The sequence below is a fragment of the Armigeres subalbatus genome, chromosome 2, assembly GCF_024139115.2.
Source record: "Armigeres subalbatus isolate Guangzhou_Male chromosome 2, GZ_Asu_2, whole genome shotgun sequence".
Lineage (NCBI taxonomy): Eukaryota > Metazoa > Arthropoda > Insecta > Diptera > Culicidae > Armigeres > Armigeres subalbatus.
Genome location: NC_085140.1, coordinates 117,795,301 through 117,814,106, shown reverse-complemented (window position 1 = coordinate 117,814,106; position 18,806 = coordinate 117,795,301). Strand labels below are relative to the sequence as shown.

The following is an 18,806-nucleotide window of genomic DNA, read 5'->3' as shown; positions in this document are numbered from 1 at the left end:
GACCGACGATTATGGAGCTCTACAATACGCCAGGCATATGTGTATCGATGCTGTAGCCAACCAGATTTTTTTTTATTAGATTTGACTTCCATATCGTTGTTTTGCGAATGAAAATCACAATGTTAAGACAGGTTTATTTTGGAGTTCAGTTTTTAAAGAGATTAATCGGTTTCTCAAATGCAACATGTTTAATGTTCATCTTTGTCCCGCGCAAATATTTTAGGGAAAAAAAATATCCGGCCTATGTGAGAGGAATTTTTTGCTTTTTTTTTATTGAAAAAAGGAGGGGAATGTGGGGTTTGAGTAAGTTACCATCAGCGTGTCAATCGGTGAGCAGCAAGCTATGACTCGTCCTCTTCTTGTCAGATCTTCGTGGCGTGCACATGCATCGACGGAGAGCTGTTGTCATCGCTTTTCGCTCCAGCCATTCGGAGCCTCACATATAGTTCCCACCGGGGTTGGTTACCCGATCTTCCCAAAGGTTGCTCGTTTTTCTGCCAGCGCCACTAAGAGGTAGGGATAGGAGTTACTGGGTAAGAGGCTTTATTTCTTTCATCTTACTGTCTAATTGGAAGAGCCACGTCCACGGCGCCATTTATGATCGATTGCATGTTTGATTCACTGATGCAGTTTTACTGATTCGATTCAAACAAGGAGTAGCAATTACAGATATGTGTGGTCAGTGAAAGGTAATGTCTTATATTGAACTGAAGGTCGGAACAGGGAAGGGACGTGATAGATCACTCGGTGTTCTTTAAACGCGCCAAAACTCACCACCGGTTTGATTTTAATACTTTATTGCATCCAAGTTCACACTCAGCCGGAATCGTTTTTTTTTTGTTTTCTATTTTGCTTCAGTTTGTCACTTTTAATATTACTTGTTGATATTAGTGTTTTACAATAACAGTTACTTGTTGTCTGTTCTTTTTTTGTTTGTTTTGTATTTTTGAACAACAGAATCGTCTTACACACACGGTTGGTTTTATTCTTTTCCACGAAGTTATTTTTTTAAATGTTGGTTTCTTCAATTTGTTTTCTCTGTTTTACGTTTCTTACCATCTATGACATTTAAGTTGTTTTCTTGTTTTCACCATTCAATATTTAATGTATAATCGATTTTTTCGTCATTTGTTTGCTTCTATGTTTATAATTTTTTGATATAGATTTCGATCCTTTTTTGGTGGATTCTCGGCTTCATTACATGCACTTCATTTGCGTTTCCTATAAGCACTCAGTTATTCTTCAATTGGATAGTAGTAACCGAACTTGCACTTATCTGTTTCTGTTTTATCAATTTATTAAATTCACCAATATTACAGTTGACACAATCAATCAATCAATCAGTGGTGCCAGACCGGCTGGCATTGCGCAGTGCGATTGGAGTGGCCCTCTCGCTTCACTCGTGGCGTTCCATCGCGGGTCCGCTCAGACCAAAGAAGGTTGTGTGGATGTGTGTAAAGGTTTTGTTTTTCTTGTTCAATAATTTACTCTTACAGTTTGGTTGGTTTCCTTAGCTCGTTTTTGCTGTTATTCCCTTGTGTCGCATCTTCTTTATCGATAGTAAAAAGGTTGTTGTGTAAAGTTTGTTTGCTTTGTTGGGGGCAAAAATCATAACAAGAAACATCGTTAATAACCATGTTTTAGAGATGATTGTATAAGAGTGTGTTTTGGTTTTTGCTTGTTCTTTTACCTTGTTTGAACGTTGTTCTTATAGAGTAAGTTTGGAAAAAGTTGTTGCTTTTTGTTTTTTGTTTAAGTTTATTAGTTGCTTAGGTTTTTCATCTTTCTTCTCCAATAATATGTACCGTAAGAATAATTTCGAAAGTCTTTTTCTTTATTTGTTTCAACTAGATTTTAAGTAGTATTCTCTGTTTTCTTCTTTCTACTTGATACAATGTTCTTGTTTCATATCTCTCATTTTGTTTTACTGCTGTCAAGCTAAAAATGGTATTTCTTTTGTATTATTCATTTTTGATTTCTGTTAGGTCTATTCTACATCCACAACTATTTGTTTTTTTTCTTTGTTTCCAGTATTTGAGTTGGTTTCTGTTTCTCCGATTAGGTTTCGCACTACCATCCGATAACTTTAACATTAGTACTTAGTTTCTGAAATTCAGTTACATCGATTACACAGTTTTGTAGATTTCTTCCTCTTGGTAAATTTGTCTTAACTAGTACGCAGGTTTTCCACATCTTCTTTTGTTTTTGAAAATTCATCTAGTCTAAAATAAAATCTAACGCTTCCAATGTTTTTCTCTCGGTTAATTTTCTAATAACAATTTAAAAAACGGTTTCGGATTATTACTTCGACACTGTTTCAATACACTAACGAATCAGCCTAATTTAGTCGTATCGTTTGAACGTTTTAGAAAAAAGGGTCCACCTTTTCGCTACTATGACCTCAATAAGATACGAAATCAAAATCAGTGTATTCAACAACAAGTCTTCCAATATATGCGTACTGTTCTGCCTTAACAACTATTGAATTACGTTTCCGATTCGCTACTTGTGTGCTAGATTTTTCTGTTTGCCTTGTTTTGATTTCAGTTCGGGTTTTTCTTTTGTTCTTAATGACGTTTAATTACTCTCCTAAATATCGATTTCTTGTCCACAGTGAACTATTTTAGTATATTTTTTCTCTGCTTTGTGTCTACTAATAACTTGACGAAAATCACGTTTTTTTGTCTGCCATTTTGCAGAACAGGTTCATGAATGGGGAGGTCCTCTACAGTTGTTTCGTATTTGTTTTCTTTTTTCTAATTTGCAAGAGAGAGAGTTAGTCCTTTTGGTTTTGATTCTAATGAAGTTGGATTCCCGTTGAGCAAGTTTGATTCGAGTTACTCCTATGCGCTATTGTTTGTGTTACACTGTTATTTTGTATTATTGTTTTTTTTATCATGTAGTTTTGTGTGTGTTAGTTTGGTTAGTAGTGAAACGCAGTTATTTATGTATGCTCTAAAAATCAAAACAAGTTGTAGTGTTATTGACAAGTTTAAAATGTAAACATGTGGGCAATTGTTCCTTGTGCATTTATAAGGTGTAGGTCCTTTGGGTTGGACGTGGTCAAACTGCCTTCCAAAAGGGGTTTATAAGGACTATGTACGTGTGTTTTATGTGGATTAAAAAGTTTTAGTGCACCATTATTTGATTGTGGGTTAATTTCTATTCCTAGTGCCATCTACCTTCGCTATGCAGTTTTGTTAGTATTGGGAAAACAGTTCTATTAGTATATTATTATCGAGTTGTAGAAATACCTGTGAGATTGTTTCGCTAGAGCGCACTACTGCCTAATGGATTAGATAAGTTTCTAGCTCGAAACGAAGTAGAAAGCAAATACAAATGTACTACAAAACTTTGAGTGTAAAACGAAACTCCATACCAACTAAAATAAATAAACTTGTTAGTTGAAAGTTAAAGCTAAATTAAAAATATATTGTTTCTCAAGAACTGCATTAATCCAGTAATACACTATCTTTCCCACGTCATTGTATCAAACAATTTCGTTTAAAATACTTGCTGTTTTTTTCTTGTTTCGGTCCTGTGATTGACTTCACATATTCAAAGGTCCTTTACGAATAAATATGCGCATGCGTATGTGTGTATAGGTTCCTAAAGACTGGATCCAGCCAGTATGTGTATGTGTATGTGCTGTTGCCATTGGTTTATTTGCTGCTCTCCTTAATCCTATATTGTGGTCATAAAACTACGATTGGGTTATGCATTTCTAAGACATTTCTACATTTAGCTAACATGTGCTGCGGGTGTGTTAGATTGTGATTTGCAGTTGGCAACCAACATTTGGGTTTCGTGTATGTGTTAACGTGTGCTTTGTGAAAGACGCGAAAAATGTTAACTCGAAACATAAATAGACTTTTGTGAAATTCGAAGTTTTTCGACTATTTTATGCACATCATGTTGGAGGTATGAAAATGGTGTCTGTTACGAGCTATAACGTTTTTAAGAATTGACCTTAACGTTTTTAGGCTTTCCTCCTTTTCCGTCAAAAATTGTTTCTCGTTTTTGTTGTATCAGTTGATTCTTTGATTTATTTAAGTTAAACTTTCCCGAAGAATCCATATTTTTTAAGCCTCAGAATTCAAAAAAATCAAAAATAAAAACCGAAAAAGTGATACACGTGTGAAAAATGAATTGAATTTCATGGGGAAGAAATTTCCCGAGAAAAAACTACATTGTGGGGAAATTTATGAAAATTTTCTAATGAAAAAAGTAGGAGTTTGTATTCGAGACATTACCGCCAATTGGGTCCTAAAGCCCTTTCTCGTTCATGGTTGCAAACGACAGTGCATCGGTCAAGAATACTTGTACCGCCCAAGTAACCATGAAGCTATATATGCTTGCAAATAATACAGCCATTAAAGTTGACTTAAAGTGGAAAAAGGCCCTTTTACGACCGAAATAATGCCTTATTACTTTGACATGTTGAAATAAAACATATGTAATGCATCGCTGCATTCGTTATGCTGAACTAGTGTATCGTTGCTTGACAGGCGATGAATAAATGCATCTTTACATCGGTAAAACGGATTTAATGCAATTAGCATTTAATATGCTGATCTGCGATTGATTACATGCATTAATTAATGCTTGGTGGTTACTTGGGCGTTGTTATAAAAATTCTGGTAAAATTTTTAATCAGTAAAAATAATATTTTTGTGTTTAAGACATTTTAAGGCAAATTTTGGGCTGTGCAACATTTCAGAACGAATGAACCATCAGCCCAAAACGTCAGCCCCATATATTAACTGTCAAAGGTTGAGTCAAGTGCCCTGCGGTGTTTTGCTAGTGCGTTTGAATCCGTACGTCAAACAAGACCGAAAATGTCGAAGAAGCATTTTTTATCTATTTTTCAATTTCAAATTAAACAATGTTCTTTACGATTTTTGAGTCTAAAGAAAAACTGACACGTTTAGAATGATTACGTTCATCGTTCCCTAAAAGAAAATCGAATATCGATTCTTCATTTTAGGACCCAATTAGACGGAAGATTACGTAAAATGTAGTGTATTGAGTTTTGAAAAAAAAATCATTTTTAAGAAAATTCTTCTCGGATCAATTTTCTATAGTATAAAATATTGGCTTTGATAAGAACCGGTTTTCCAATCACTAACTACAACAAAAACGAAATTTAAACCTCGAAAGAAAATTTCACCACCTGACGCCAACTTCAGCCACTCGATGATTCGTCGTTGGAACGCGGCCATTTTGCAGCATCTCCCAACGACAAGTGCTCTTGTTGCTACCGATTCAAAATTTCTACTATCGCCAAGCGATTATGATGTGCACTTTGAAAAATATTTGTCTCGGCTCTACCTTCTCTTGTGCGAAATGATGGTTCTAAAAAGAACCGATTTGTTTTCAATAATGCGTTTTCTCAATCACAAGCAGCAACAATACCGAATTCAGAAACTAGTGAAAGTTTCTCTTCATTGCTACTGACGCCAAGAGTCAACTACTCGCTGATTTGCCGCAGAAACGCGATAGACTCTATCCATGCGAATACATTTTCGCAGCGTCTCCCTCCGACGAGTGCTTGCGCTGCTACCTACCTACCTAACTTGATGTTGCAGGCGCACTTGCATCGAACGAACAAAAGGCGGAGCCAACGAGCCAACACACATGCTACCAGCCACCGACGGGGCGAGGCCTAGGTCTCAACTGACATCGGCCGAGATTTGTTTTTTTTTCGACAGATTGGCAGAACGACCAGAACGAAGTACCGAAAAACGTCGAAAGCGATGTGCATAATGAACAGCTTCATAAACGACATCTTCGAGCGTATCGCAGACGAGACCTCTCGCCTGGCGCATTACAACAAACGCTAAATGTTTAAACCGTCCAGTTCCAAATAAACAAGAACGAGGCGTAGATCCACCCAAAACCGATGCTTTCCAGGCCAGCCGCGCAAACAGAAGAGAGGGATTTTCATACCGCGCACGCAGAAAATCAGATTTTTTAAAGAAAATTCCCATTTCACTGGTACTGACGCCAACGTCAGCCACTCGAATGCGAATAAATGTTCGGAGCGTCTCCCTTCACCGAGCGCTTACGCTGCTACCGACGAAGATATTGTCGGTGTAGCACCAACTTAGAATTCGGAAATCGGGATTTCCGAACCGAACTTTCTTCCGAAGTTTGATCTGTCAAACTAATTGATGCGTTGTTTAGCGCATCTTTAGGCGAATCCAGCGCACTAATTCCGAAGTTATGAAAGTTGCCTGTATCTGGAGAAAAATCCAACTTCGGTATAAAAAGCGTTCTAATTTATTTCCGGATAGACAATATCTTACCGTCGTCAAGCGATTATGATTCGCACTTTGAAGAAAATATGTCTTTTTTTTCCTGTGTAAAACGGAGATTCTCATAAGAACCGATTTTCAATCCACGATGCGCTTTTCTAATAATTCACGCAAACAAACGTTAGTCCGAACTATGTGTAAAAAATTCACTTGACTGCTGCTGCCGTCCGACTGAAACTTGATGATTTTCCGCTATGACGCCACCATTTAAAATACATTTTCAGTACCGTCACAGATGCCCGGGACCGCAAACAACGTCATTTTGTCCTGAAAGAATCGATTTTTTGCACCTTTCTGATCACTAACAGCAACCAAACGAAAGGCCAAATATTGCATTGAAGTCGAGTCAAGTACGAGACACTGACACGTACGACTGACTGACAAGTAAAGACCCTAAAAGCTCAAAATAATTTTCTTCTCAAAATTGCGTTGAAATCTCTATCGAGTGTAGTTGCTACTGGGGACGTTCAATCTATGAATAACTCGCACTCTCCGCTGAAACCATTCCGCTCGTCTTGATGTCTTGATTAAACTGAGTATTAGAGTCCAGCCCGTCAGTCAGCACGATTTTGATGTCTGTGCTTGAGATGCACGTACGGGATTGGTTGGTTCACCAATTTTTAACAGTGCTTGCCGAAATTCAATTGTCAATAGTTTAGTGTTTCAGCCAATTGTTTTCAATAGTTGGGCAAAATCTAAAAGAGAGTTCGTTGATCGCCCAATACCTAAATTTCCAAAATCGGTTGAAAGATGGCTGAGTTATTAGCCCGTACTTCCTGACCACTCGTCGTGACAATCACAAATTTGAATCTGCAGACTAACCGAAGGACGTAATCTTACGTCTTCTAGTAGAATTCTTTTCCGAAATTCGAAGAAAAATCTGTTAAATTTATATCGGAAATTTAGAAATTAAAAAAAAAATTGACAGAATCTCCTAAGACTGTCACCTGTCGTAAGGCTTGCTGACGTTTAGTCATCTTTCCCTTGCACGCACACAGAAAGGATAGGTGTTGTTATCATCGGGAAATCCTTTCGAAGTGGGACTGCCTACAGCAGATTCCAAGTAGCAGTCAGCAGCTGAAGGTTGCTGATGGGACTGTCAAGAAGAGGAGTAAGAATTCCGACCGAGAAAGCATTTGGAGGGTCCTATCAAGCAGCTGGTTCCGACTAAAAAGCAATAGATGGAGGAGCATCTTGTGACGAAGGAGGCGAAGCAGATGGCGACGTGGAAGGAGGTAACGCGAGATAGTGGCACAGCGGTTGCAACAAGAATAGGCTACCTTGGACACTCGACTGGTTGCGGAAAAAGATTTTTTGTTGAAGCGAGATGCAATCCGGGAGAAATTCGTCAGCAACATCAAAACGTGAACGTGAACGCGTGTAAAGACGAATCTGGCGTTGTCGGCGGGAGGACGAAGAGTGAACCTGACCGGAAGATGAAGGAATGACTGCAGCAGTCAACGAAGGCTGGCAAGCCACAGATTTAAGGGGAGCATCCCCGAAAGGTGGAGTCCAACTGGGAGTTGAAGTGGTCATGAAGGCAATCAAGGCAAAATCGATTAAACCGATGAAGGAAGTTCCTGAAATCTTCAACAACGAGTCTGAGTTCGACGAAGAAGTCGAAAGTAGCGTCGGAGTCGTCGGACTATTGAGGTCTCCAAGTAGATTTTACCAACACTATCACAGAGTGAATTTTTTTTTCCTGCACACTGAATCAAAATGAAAATTATCATTTTCACCTGATGTCTAGTTCAAATTTGCGATATTTTTCTTAGTGTTTCCACGCATTGTTTGTTGTTTTCTAACAGCAAACAAGAAAAATATGACAGTTCTAACAGCAAACAAAGGAAAATTTTGTAAACACAGCACCAACACCAATGGGGATGGAGAGGGCTATGCAGCGAAAAGTAGCAGTTACAGACAGTGATGGGTCTAGGCGAGGCATCGATCGAAACTCAAGGGGCAGTGACGTTGGCGACCGATCGGAGAGGCCGTCGGTCGTATTACCGCTCGGAAGGTGGTGTCGCAGCATCTTCCAAAGTTTTGTGGGGAACCGGAAGTATATGGTCGTTATTTATCAGCCGCTTCGAACACACTATAGCGGCGTGCGGACTAAATTAGCGAATCTGATGTGTGTCCCGCAAAGCCTGCAAAAAAAACGCGCTAGAAGCAGTCAGGAGTTGATTAATTCTGTCTGTTTCCATGCCGGCGCGATACAAGACCTTCAAACGAAGACGCATTAAATCGGTCCTAATCAGGGCCAAAAACTTCACATGAGAAAAGGAGAGAGTGAGAATAAATTGGACAGGAAAAATCTTTGGATATTCACAAGTGGGCACAATGAATGCGCCTTTTGTTAGCTGTTAGTGACTATAAACGCGCATCAAGTGAAATTTTCTCGCAAAATTCTGACTAGTGTTGTTGCTGTTAATGACTGGAAAAAATAGGAAATTAATCGATCCTTCCCAGCACCACAGGAATGGCGTTATCAAAACTGGCTTCAAACAAAAAATGAATCTTTACCCTTGACATCAATTTTATGTCATGAAGACAGATAGGCAAAATTTTTTGATCACATTGCAAAACAAATTTAACCCTTATGTGGCCAACAAAAAACAGACGTGAATGGCAGAAAGGGTACCCGTGAACCCTGATATTGACATTTTCATAACTTCTACAATTTTCAACCTATTTGAATAATTTTTGCCATTTTGAAGAAGGGAACTTATATACTTTTTGTCCGCTGCCGAGATTTACAGCTTTTGTCTATGGTTATTCAAGAAATCCTTGAAGTATGTTAGTAATGCCTTAGAGTCTACACGCGTAACCAAAAGTCTATCAACCAGTTTCAAATATACAACTTGCTTTTTGCGGTCCTTAGAATTGAAGGTCCTTACATGATATGTTCGGGTCATCAAACAAAAAATACCTGGAGTGAGGCTTTAGTCATCCAAGAAATCCCTGGAGTAAAGTCCTAAGATCTTCCCGCGTATCCAAAGGTCTATCGTCCAAATTCAAATACGGTGCATGCTCTTTGTGGTACTTAGCATAGAATGCGTGCACAGTATATGTTTTGGATCATCCAAGAATAATCTGGTGTAAGACCTTAAGGTCTACACGCGTAACCAACGGTCCATCGACTAGATTCAAAAGTGGTACATGCTCTTTAAGGTTTAAAATAGAATGTGACCCTGCGTTACCCAAGAAATCTCTGAAGTAAGGCGTCAGTAATACAAGAAAACCCTGGAGTAAGGTTTTAAGGTCGACAAGCGTAACCAAATATGCATGCAAATATGCAGACCCCTGTAGTGTATGTTCTGCACTATCCAAGAAATCTCTGGAATCTCAGTTATACAATAAATCTCTGGAAAAAGGGCTTAGGGTCTATACGCGTATCCAAAGATGTGTCGTCTAGTTCAAATGTTGAATATGCTCTTTGCGGTCCTTCTCATAGAATGTGATCATTACATAAGTTCTGCGCTATTCAAGAAATTTCTGGAGTGAGGCTTTGAGGTCTATACGCATACTCAAAATTCTATCAACTTGTTTCAAAAGTAGTTCATGCTCTTTGGGGTCCTTGGAATGTGATCACTTCATTTATTCTGCGGTATCCCAGAAATCTCTGGAGGGATCAGTCATACAAGAAATCCAACACGCATAACCAAAGGTCTATCGACTTTTGGAAACACTAAACATATATCTCGCTTAACTTTTCAAAAGGTCCTAAGTAACATTTTTTCATGAATTAATTTGAGTACTGCAATCAAAACCTTACATGTTTTTCTGTTGATTGCGCTATTCAAATTAATTCATGAAAAAAATGTTACTTAGGTCCTTTTGAAAAGTTAAGCGTGATATAGTGATCACATTACCGTTTTGACTCAAATCCCGAACATGACTCATATTCCGAACACTGACGTTTTAGTACTCAAAAACCAAAAATTCCGTCGGTTTTCACTTCTGAGGATCAAGATTACAAATTAATTGATGATCCTATGGAAAGAATTACACGAATAAACCAAAAATCTCGCTTAACTTTTCAAAAGGACTTAAATAACATTTTTTTCATGAATTAATTTGAATAGTGCAATCAACAACAAAAACATGAAAGTTTTCGATTGCAGTATTCAAATTAATTCATGAAAAAAATGTTATTTAGGTCCTTTTGAAAAGTTAGGCGAGAAATGGCAATTTAAAAGCGATTGTTCGAAATATGAGTCATGTTCGGAATTTGAGTCAAAACGATATGTTCTAAGAATCACGAAGAGCATGGACTGTTTTTGAAACTAGTTGATACACTTTTGGCTTCGCGTGTAGACCTTAAGGCCTAGCTCCGTAGATATCTTGGATAACGCAGAACATATGAAGAGATCAAATTCTATTATAAGGACTACAACACACCACATTTGAAACTAGTTGATAGACCGTTGGTTACGCGTGTAGACCCTAAGACTTATCTCCGGGGATTTCTTGTATGACTGAGGCCTTATTCCAGAGTACTATTGGATTAATTTAGATTGCTAAAAATATCGTCCTTTGGACTTTGCAGTCGATTTGTTATTTATTGGCCCTTTAACCAATAAATTGTTCTGTTTCTCATGCCGTAATTCTTGATTTCGGCGCCCCTTTGTGAGCTGAGTTGGTAAAAAAAAGGTTTATGGGATTAGAAGCACACAAAATAGATATGATATCTCGATTTTTTTTTGAATAAGCAGTTATTACTTAACATTGTTGAATTTCAATCCCACAAACTGAAAATTGTTTTATAACGTTCTAGAGGCATTTCAATTCTCATTTCCTATATCATCCCATGTCAAATTTCCTGTTGGCAGTACTGATGAAAGATCCGCTACTGTGGTGCGAACTTGTAGAAACTTGGTAGTTGCTGTTACATTTTTCTATCATTAAAGCAAGTCACATTTCAATTCGCGACTTGCTATTTACTTTTCAACCGCCTGATTTGTTGATTCGAAAGTATAAGATAAGATTGCTAATGTCTTTCTTGTTCGCGTACAAGTGTCAAACCGATGTTGGTGATGAAACCAAACATGCACTAAAGCATGATGCATAAATTATGGCCAATTCTCGCGTGATTTTGAAAACGTCGTAAGTCCAAATGAGAGACTCTCTTTCATTACGCTCTCTTTTGCTAATATTCAGGCTACTTTAAAATTGGTTGCAATATTTTCACCTCAGCACACTAGACAAAGCTATTTTCTTCAGATCGGTACTGGAAAATCCAATCTAAATGTTAGTATGGCTTTGTAATAATCGAAAGAGAAAGTAAACAAGGAGAGCCTCTCTTTTGGACTTACGACGTTTTCAAAAATCACGCGAGAATTGAAGCTTGTTGAAGCATAATTTGGCTAAATAATTTAAATGATTACAGTCCCTCTAGGCTTATAGTACTTATGTTTCTACTGTCTGATTAAACCGTCAGTGCCGGTAATTGTAGTCAAATATTTGTGGAACCAACTTGATGAACCTTTTTATAGTTAACCATGTTTTCCGAAAGAAAAACCAAAGATTATTTTGAGCACACTTACCAACGTACTACTTGCAAAAAACTCTCTGTACCAAACCTCCAACGATGTAAAACTTTTTGTTTTCGCGCATAAAACAGTCGAATTAACCAACCATCGCACCACCAGGGAATATTGCGAGTTTGCATTCCGTTCGTCATCAGCACCCAACAGTCAGCAGCAAAACTGTTACTGCGGATGCTGTACTACTGCGGTGCTGCAGTCTTAAAAATTTCCATTTCAAATGGGCGAAACTTCCCTTTCACGATTCAGTTTTCCGACCCTCACTATACACATCTTTGCCAGTTCTGTGACTCGTACTTCTTAGTCACTTTTCAACGTTTTTTTTTAACTGGTTGTTTTTGCCGGGAAAACTGGGCACAAACAATATTCATAAGAATGGAGAAGTTTGGTTTGCCACCAACACTCGAAAGAATTTTCCAAAACATTTGAACAGCAGCACCGATCTGGAACGTCGAGCAAAAACGCAATTTCCTGCGGTGTTTCATTATTGTGTCTTTTTTTTCGAAAGGAAAAGTAAAAAAAATGTAATTTTGAGTGCCTGATAAACCACGTTTCACTGCACTATTTGACTGTGTTGCACTGGGTTGTCTGTATGTGAGTGAATGCATGTGGTTTTAATTAATCCAATGCATTCTTTATCTGTTCGCTTGTTATAGCATACTTTGTAACTGTAATGTAGGAGTTTTCTTTTTATTTATGAGCGGATTTAGTGTTCGGTTGGATTCTATGTGTATATCCCTCTTTTCAGAGGTAGAGAAAGTGTGCAACCGCTGACTTTATGTTCTATGTTGTTGTTTTTCCCTTTTGTTGCTCTATGTAGTTGTTATAATGAACGATTCACATAATTACAGTACTGAACAACATGAAGTTCGCTTTGATTTTGTAGTTTAAGACATTGTAAAATATTCAGTAGTTGTTCAAGTGCTCTTTGTTTGTAATTGCTAAGGCTCCCTCAGACTAACGCTTTTTAATCGCCGCGACGGCGACAACTAGTCGTCGCGATTTTATCGTTGGGTCGCTGCAAGCAATGTTTTGTTTACGCTTCCATACCTACGGCGACAGAATCGCAGAATGTCGCATTGCGTGTGTTTGGGAAAACGTTAAACTACTGTGATTTTTCCGTTTATCGGTACGCATTTTGTTCAATACTGTATTTATAATTATGAATTTGAATTAAAATATTTTTTTTTATAAATATCTCTCATCCTTTTGTATTCAATTTTTGTTGCATATCACTGTGATCATTTTTATACGTTAAGCTCATATAACCTCATCAATAGTTTAATAATATGTATACAATTTTTCAATTCATTTGAAATTAAATTTAGTTTGATAATTAATTCAAATTTAAATGTTTAAAATTGATATGAAAATAAAAATGTCTGAATCAGACTAAGCCATTTTGTTATTTATTCTTCTTCGTTGAATAACTGTACTTGATTTTATAGTCTGAATTGATTTTTCTTGTACAAATTATTGATTGATTTACTTCACTGTAAATGTCGTTCGAAAGTCATGAGAGTTGCTCAAAAAATGCGTTCTGAATATTTATCAAAATTACTATTTTCCAACGCATTAAAACAAATTAAGTTCTACCCAATACGTTCCTGTCAAATTTATAAGGATGAGAGATTTTTCAGAAAAAAAAACAAACTAAAAATCTTAGTCAGCTTTGCGTTGCTACGGATAGAGCTTGCCTGGTTTGCATACGGGTGAAGAAAATAACTCTACTGCATTCGTTCCTACTCTTCTTGCTCCTGTTCGTCCTCAGGATGATTACCGGAAGACCACCCCAACGATGCTCAGTGACGTAATGTTCCTGCAACGAAACAACAAAAAAAGAAAGAAATAGAATAATAAAATGGTGGTGGAACGAACAATCTCGTTTGCAAATAGAAAAATGTATGAGTGCAAAGGGGAAAATGCAACGTTTTAATTAGCTCTCGGGTTTCTCGGTCAAAGCCATTACGTGGAATCTCGTTACCATTAGTTTTTTTCTGATTCTGGGCATAAATAATGTGCCATCCCATTTATTGAGAATGGTTGGTTGAATGTAATTAGTTAGTTTAGTTTGTATTTTTGTTTACTCGAATCATATTCTAGAATTCGTTTTATTTTGTGAAAAAGATACACTAAACCGTTGCTTAAAAATGGTGAATCGCCATTTCACTTGGGAAAATAACTCGTTTGCTTTTTAAAAGACCGTTTTTATGAGAACATTTTAAAAACACTGTATTCGTCAATCGTTGCTAGCTTGTTGGACGGCCTCATTTGCCCTCTCTTTAAGAAAGGGCACATACTGGAGTGTGTCAATTACCGAGGAATAACCCTCCTTAATTCGGCGTACAAAAGCATGTCCCGTGTTCTGTTCAACAGATTGAGACCACTTGAAGAGTCCTTCGTCGGCGAATATCAAGCAGGTTTTCGTGAGGGCCGATCAACGATGGTTCAAATGTTTACCCAGAGACAAATCCTTGATAAATTCCGGGAGTACAACTTGCAGACACATAATCTGTTTATTGATTTCAAGGCGGCGTACGATTCAGTGAAACGGAATGAACTATGGCAAATTATGCTTGAACATGGTTTTCCAGCGAAAATGATACGGCTGATTCGTTTAACGTTGGAAGGATCGAAATCAAGTGTAAGGGTTGCGGATATCGAATATCAACGTCGTTTGTTACCTTAGATGGATTAAAGCAGGGTGATGCACTCTCGAATCTACTGTTCAATATAGCGCTCGAGGGACCGATTAGGAGAGCTGGTGTGCAAAGAAGCGGTACCATTATCACAAGATCGCATATGCTCCTGAGATTTGCGGATGATATCGATATTATCGGGATTGATAGCCGTGCCGTGGAAGAGGCTTTTGTGCCTTTTAATAGGGAGAAAGTGAGGATTGGACTCACGATCAAATCCAGCAAAACGAAGTATATGGTCGCTGGCAATTACACGGGAATTATTAGTGGTGGTGGTTGCGAAATGGTGCTGAATGGTGAAAAATTGGAAGTGGTAGAAGAATTTGTGTATCTTTGAACATTAGTGACGTGCGATTACGGATTTCGTAACCAGCTTAAATCCCGTAGTCTGCAAATGATGACAAAATTCGCGCTGTATACTACTCTGATTCTTCCTGCGGGCATTCATGCGGGCGATACTCGGCGGTAAACAGGAGAACGGTATCTGGCGGCGTCGCATGAATCACGAGTTGTACCAGGTGTATAAAGGGCTGGATATTATTAAGCTTATACAACACGGCAGACTACGGTGGGCTATTGAATTAGAAGATCTAAGATCCATATAGATCTTTAAGAGCCATAGGGGCCCTACCCTGCCGTACGATAAAATGCGCGGGTTCAAAGCAAGACCATGCTGAGGGTTGCCCAGCCAACACAAAGTCGCATATGTTAGCGAATAAGTGACAAAGTGGAGGCGATATAGGCACATGTCTCCATTTGACTGCATGCAAAGTGTACGTATAAGGCCTCCACTTTGTACAATTTTTCGATTTGATATACGATCTTGTGTTTGCTGGGGGCTGGGTTCGATTCCCGGTTGTAAATTTCCTCGATTTTCCTGAGCTTAAAAGTACCATCGTGTTAGCCTCATGATCAGGGTTTGCAGAAATCGCTCTCAATAGATATCGAACGACGATAAAAAAGGCGAAAACTACGCATACATAGGGCACAGAATCGGATAGGTAGGCCCTACAAAGAAGTGACGATTCTCGCTTAGTTAAGCTTAGTCTCAAGATGATAAGTGAGAGACTTTTTGACGTAGGACTTTACGTCTTTCTTCACTATACTGGGTGTCTTTTAAATTTTTGAAAATCGAGAGTGTTACGCTGAAAGGGAAGATTTCGAACGTTACTAACACATTAATCTTTTGATAGATTTTGAAGATTTATATATCAATCGCCTCGGACACTCCAATTTGCCAATTTCATTGAAATTTAAGATTATTAACGATAAGCTATTATGTAACCATTCCGTGCATTCCTAACACGGACATCAGAATGGTGTAAGTCACGGGCCTTCGGGTGCTCCGCAAGATTTTCTTTGTGTATAAAAGAAGCAGTGCCTCCATTGTGCGAGTGTGCTGAGTTCTGGGATGAATGACCCAAGCCAAGAGATTAAAATCCCACCACAAACAACAACAACAGCAACAATTGTGCGAGTCATTCCAGTTTGTGGCAGAAGCGCGTACTGACGTGCGACTCTTGTTTCGGACTACAGAACGATAACGCGATCGGCCGATATATTTGTTCTGCATTGCGCAGCCGGTAATAAAAATCAGTTCAGTGCGTGATTTCTCTTGTTTCGGACTGCAGAACGATAACGCGATCGGCCGAAATATTTGTTCTGCATTGCGCGGCTGGTAATAAAAATCAGTTCAGTGTGTGGTTTCTCTTGTTTCGGACTGCAGAACGATCGCGCGATCGGCCGAAATATTTGTTCTGCATTGCGCGGCCGGTAATAAGAGTAGCTATCGAACAAGTAAATGCAGTGCGTGTTTTAGTCGTCGGGAAAGAAATAAAATATCTATCTTGTGTTCGGTGGCTCATGCGCATGTCGCGCGCGGTCGAAAAAAAAGCGAGTTCTTTAATAGTTTGCTGTAGCCATCGAGCAAGTGAGTACAGAGTGCTGTGCTTCCGTGCGGTCGTCCAAAACGCGAATGTCCTTAGCTTTCATATGCCACCGGGCGTACATGTTTTTTAACTGTTAACTCGTATTAGTGTTATTTCCCATCCCATAGATCGCATTGCTTAAGTGAATCCAGATAAATTATCTTTTGTAACTAAGACGATATCCTATCCCAAGACAATCGTGGAGATGCAGAGGTATACTCGGTCTTTAGTAGCAACGAGAGTCGGACTAACAATCTTTCCATTCCATTCCATTCCGTCTTAAGTAAGGACGTGACCGGCGCCGTTATTGACTTTAAATATTTGAGCTCCCGAAACGTGTACATTGAGAATGGGTAACTAATCCTAAGCCCCATTCATTGTGTTCTCTGTACAATTTCGCAAGTTCAGTCAATCACGGAGTAGCAACTACGAATTGTGCGGTCATAATGCTCATGCTCATGCTCATGCAGCGACGCAGTACTGACGTGCTTCTTGCTCGCGCTTTTTTTCTCTCCTTCGTTTGCTGTGCTTAAGTACACAGCATGCAGTCGATGCAGTTGCCAGCGGGAGAGCTGCTGGTGGGTCTGCGAATATGCATGAAAGAAGAGGACGTATTTTTTTGTCGTTCTATTCTTTACTTGTGTTGCTTTCTGAGTGTTTCGAGCCAAAACATCAAATAATTTTTCGTTGACGTATTAGCACATAGAAACAGACGTCTCACTTAGAACAAAATGCAATCAAAATCGTCGTCACGAAAATATTGTCGCTCAATGCTAAAATCACTGTGTGTGGCCAAGCGGCAACCAGATGGCAGTAGTGCGCAAACGTCAAACACAAGCAAAATCGATGGAAGCGCCATCTGCGGCCGATTTACCACCTACAAAAAATAAAATCAACCGTTAAAAAGGTGAACGATGGAACATGTGGTAAGTGAGACGTCTGTTTCTCTGTGGTATTAGCATTACCTCCTCTATTTTAGTGGAGTTGGCGCGGCTAGTCTTGTTTCTTATTTTTGTGATTTATTTCAGCATAAAGTACGTAACATGCAAAAAGAAGCAACGAAATCGGTGCTGTATTTCTTTGTTTGGCGATCAGAAAAAGGGGCAGTTCCCCGACAATAGCACAATTTGCCCAAGTCTCAAAATTTTATTAATAGAATTTTTTAACTTTAAATACTGTCATTAATAAGAAATCTATAAATGCCTTACATCTCTAATTATGTATTCAATTATTAGTTTTATTTCCAGAAGTTTTGAATAAACAAACTCCATAAATTCGAAAGTTAAGTGTAAATACGCTACGTTTAAATAAGTCCTACGTCTACTCACGGTTATGTTTAAAACATTACCCACTGCTTTTTCATTCTCTTTTGGAGTCAATTCCTGCTCATGATATACAAATGCGAAAACGGTAAACTAGGTTTAGTAACCTCGCAGTTAATAACTGTGCAAGAGCTCAATGAACACTGCGAGGCGGAAATGTCCCAGTGGGGGATGTAATGCCAATAATAATAAAAAGAAGATAGGCCTTGAAATCCACACACGTAACCAAAGGTTTGTTATCTTTTTCCAAAATAGTTCATGCTTCATCTGATCTATTAATCCAAATTAAATATACCTTCAATAGCTATTCCTCTCCAGGTGCTCCAAGAATTACTGGAATATAGGCCTGGAGTATACGCGTAACTGAAGGTCTGTTTTTAATGATTCATGTTCTTTTTAATCCGTACGCCTGGATCCAATAACCGTTCCGTTCCAGGTCATCCGAGAATTCCCTGAAGTATGAGTCTTTCGGCCTACATGCGTTGCAAAAAAAAAAACAGTTTTCTCTTTTAACAATCGTGTGTGCCTTTTTTGATTCAAAGAGTCATCCAAGAATTCCCTGGAACATATGACTTAAGTTCTACACGCATAACTAGAAGTCCATAATAAGTTTTTAAAATGGTTGATGCCCTTGTGATCCATAGAGAAAAAAATAGATACACCTTCAATTATTGCTGCATCCCAGTTCAACCAAGAATTACCTGAAGTATAGGCTTTCGGATCCTTGTGAGATGTTAGTCTTATTTGCTCGTTTATGCTGATTGCGATCCATAGAATTGCATTGGACCAGCGCTCAATAATTGTTCTTTTTCAGTTCATTTAAAAATTCATTGGAGTTTAGGCCTTGATGTCGTCACGCGGGGTGTTATCTCTTTTGTAAATGATCCATGCCCTTTGTAATCTATTGAACCAAATGGGATGAGCATTTAACAAAAAATCAAATCCTACTTTATTTAAATAATCACCAAAAGCACGTTGAATTCCTAAAAGAAGA

At 38.4% G+C, this 18,806-nt stretch overlaps 1 protein-coding gene across 5 annotated transcripts in view; it reads right to left on the bottom strand.

Moving 5' to 3' along the window:
- Positions 1-780: 780 nt before the first annotated feature.
- LOC134210707 (uncharacterized) overlaps positions 781-18,806 on the bottom strand; it is an 869,243-nt gene continuing 851,217 nt past the window's right edge. For all 5 annotated transcript variants that reach the window (XM_062686933.1, XM_062686936.1, XM_062686934.1 and 2 more), the window contains one exon: positions 781-13,682. In XM_062686933.1, the coding sequence (XP_062542917.1) occupies positions 13,666-13,682 (17 nt within the window). In that variant the 3' untranslated portion in view covers positions 781-13,665. The remainder of the gene's footprint in view (positions 13,683-18,806) is intronic.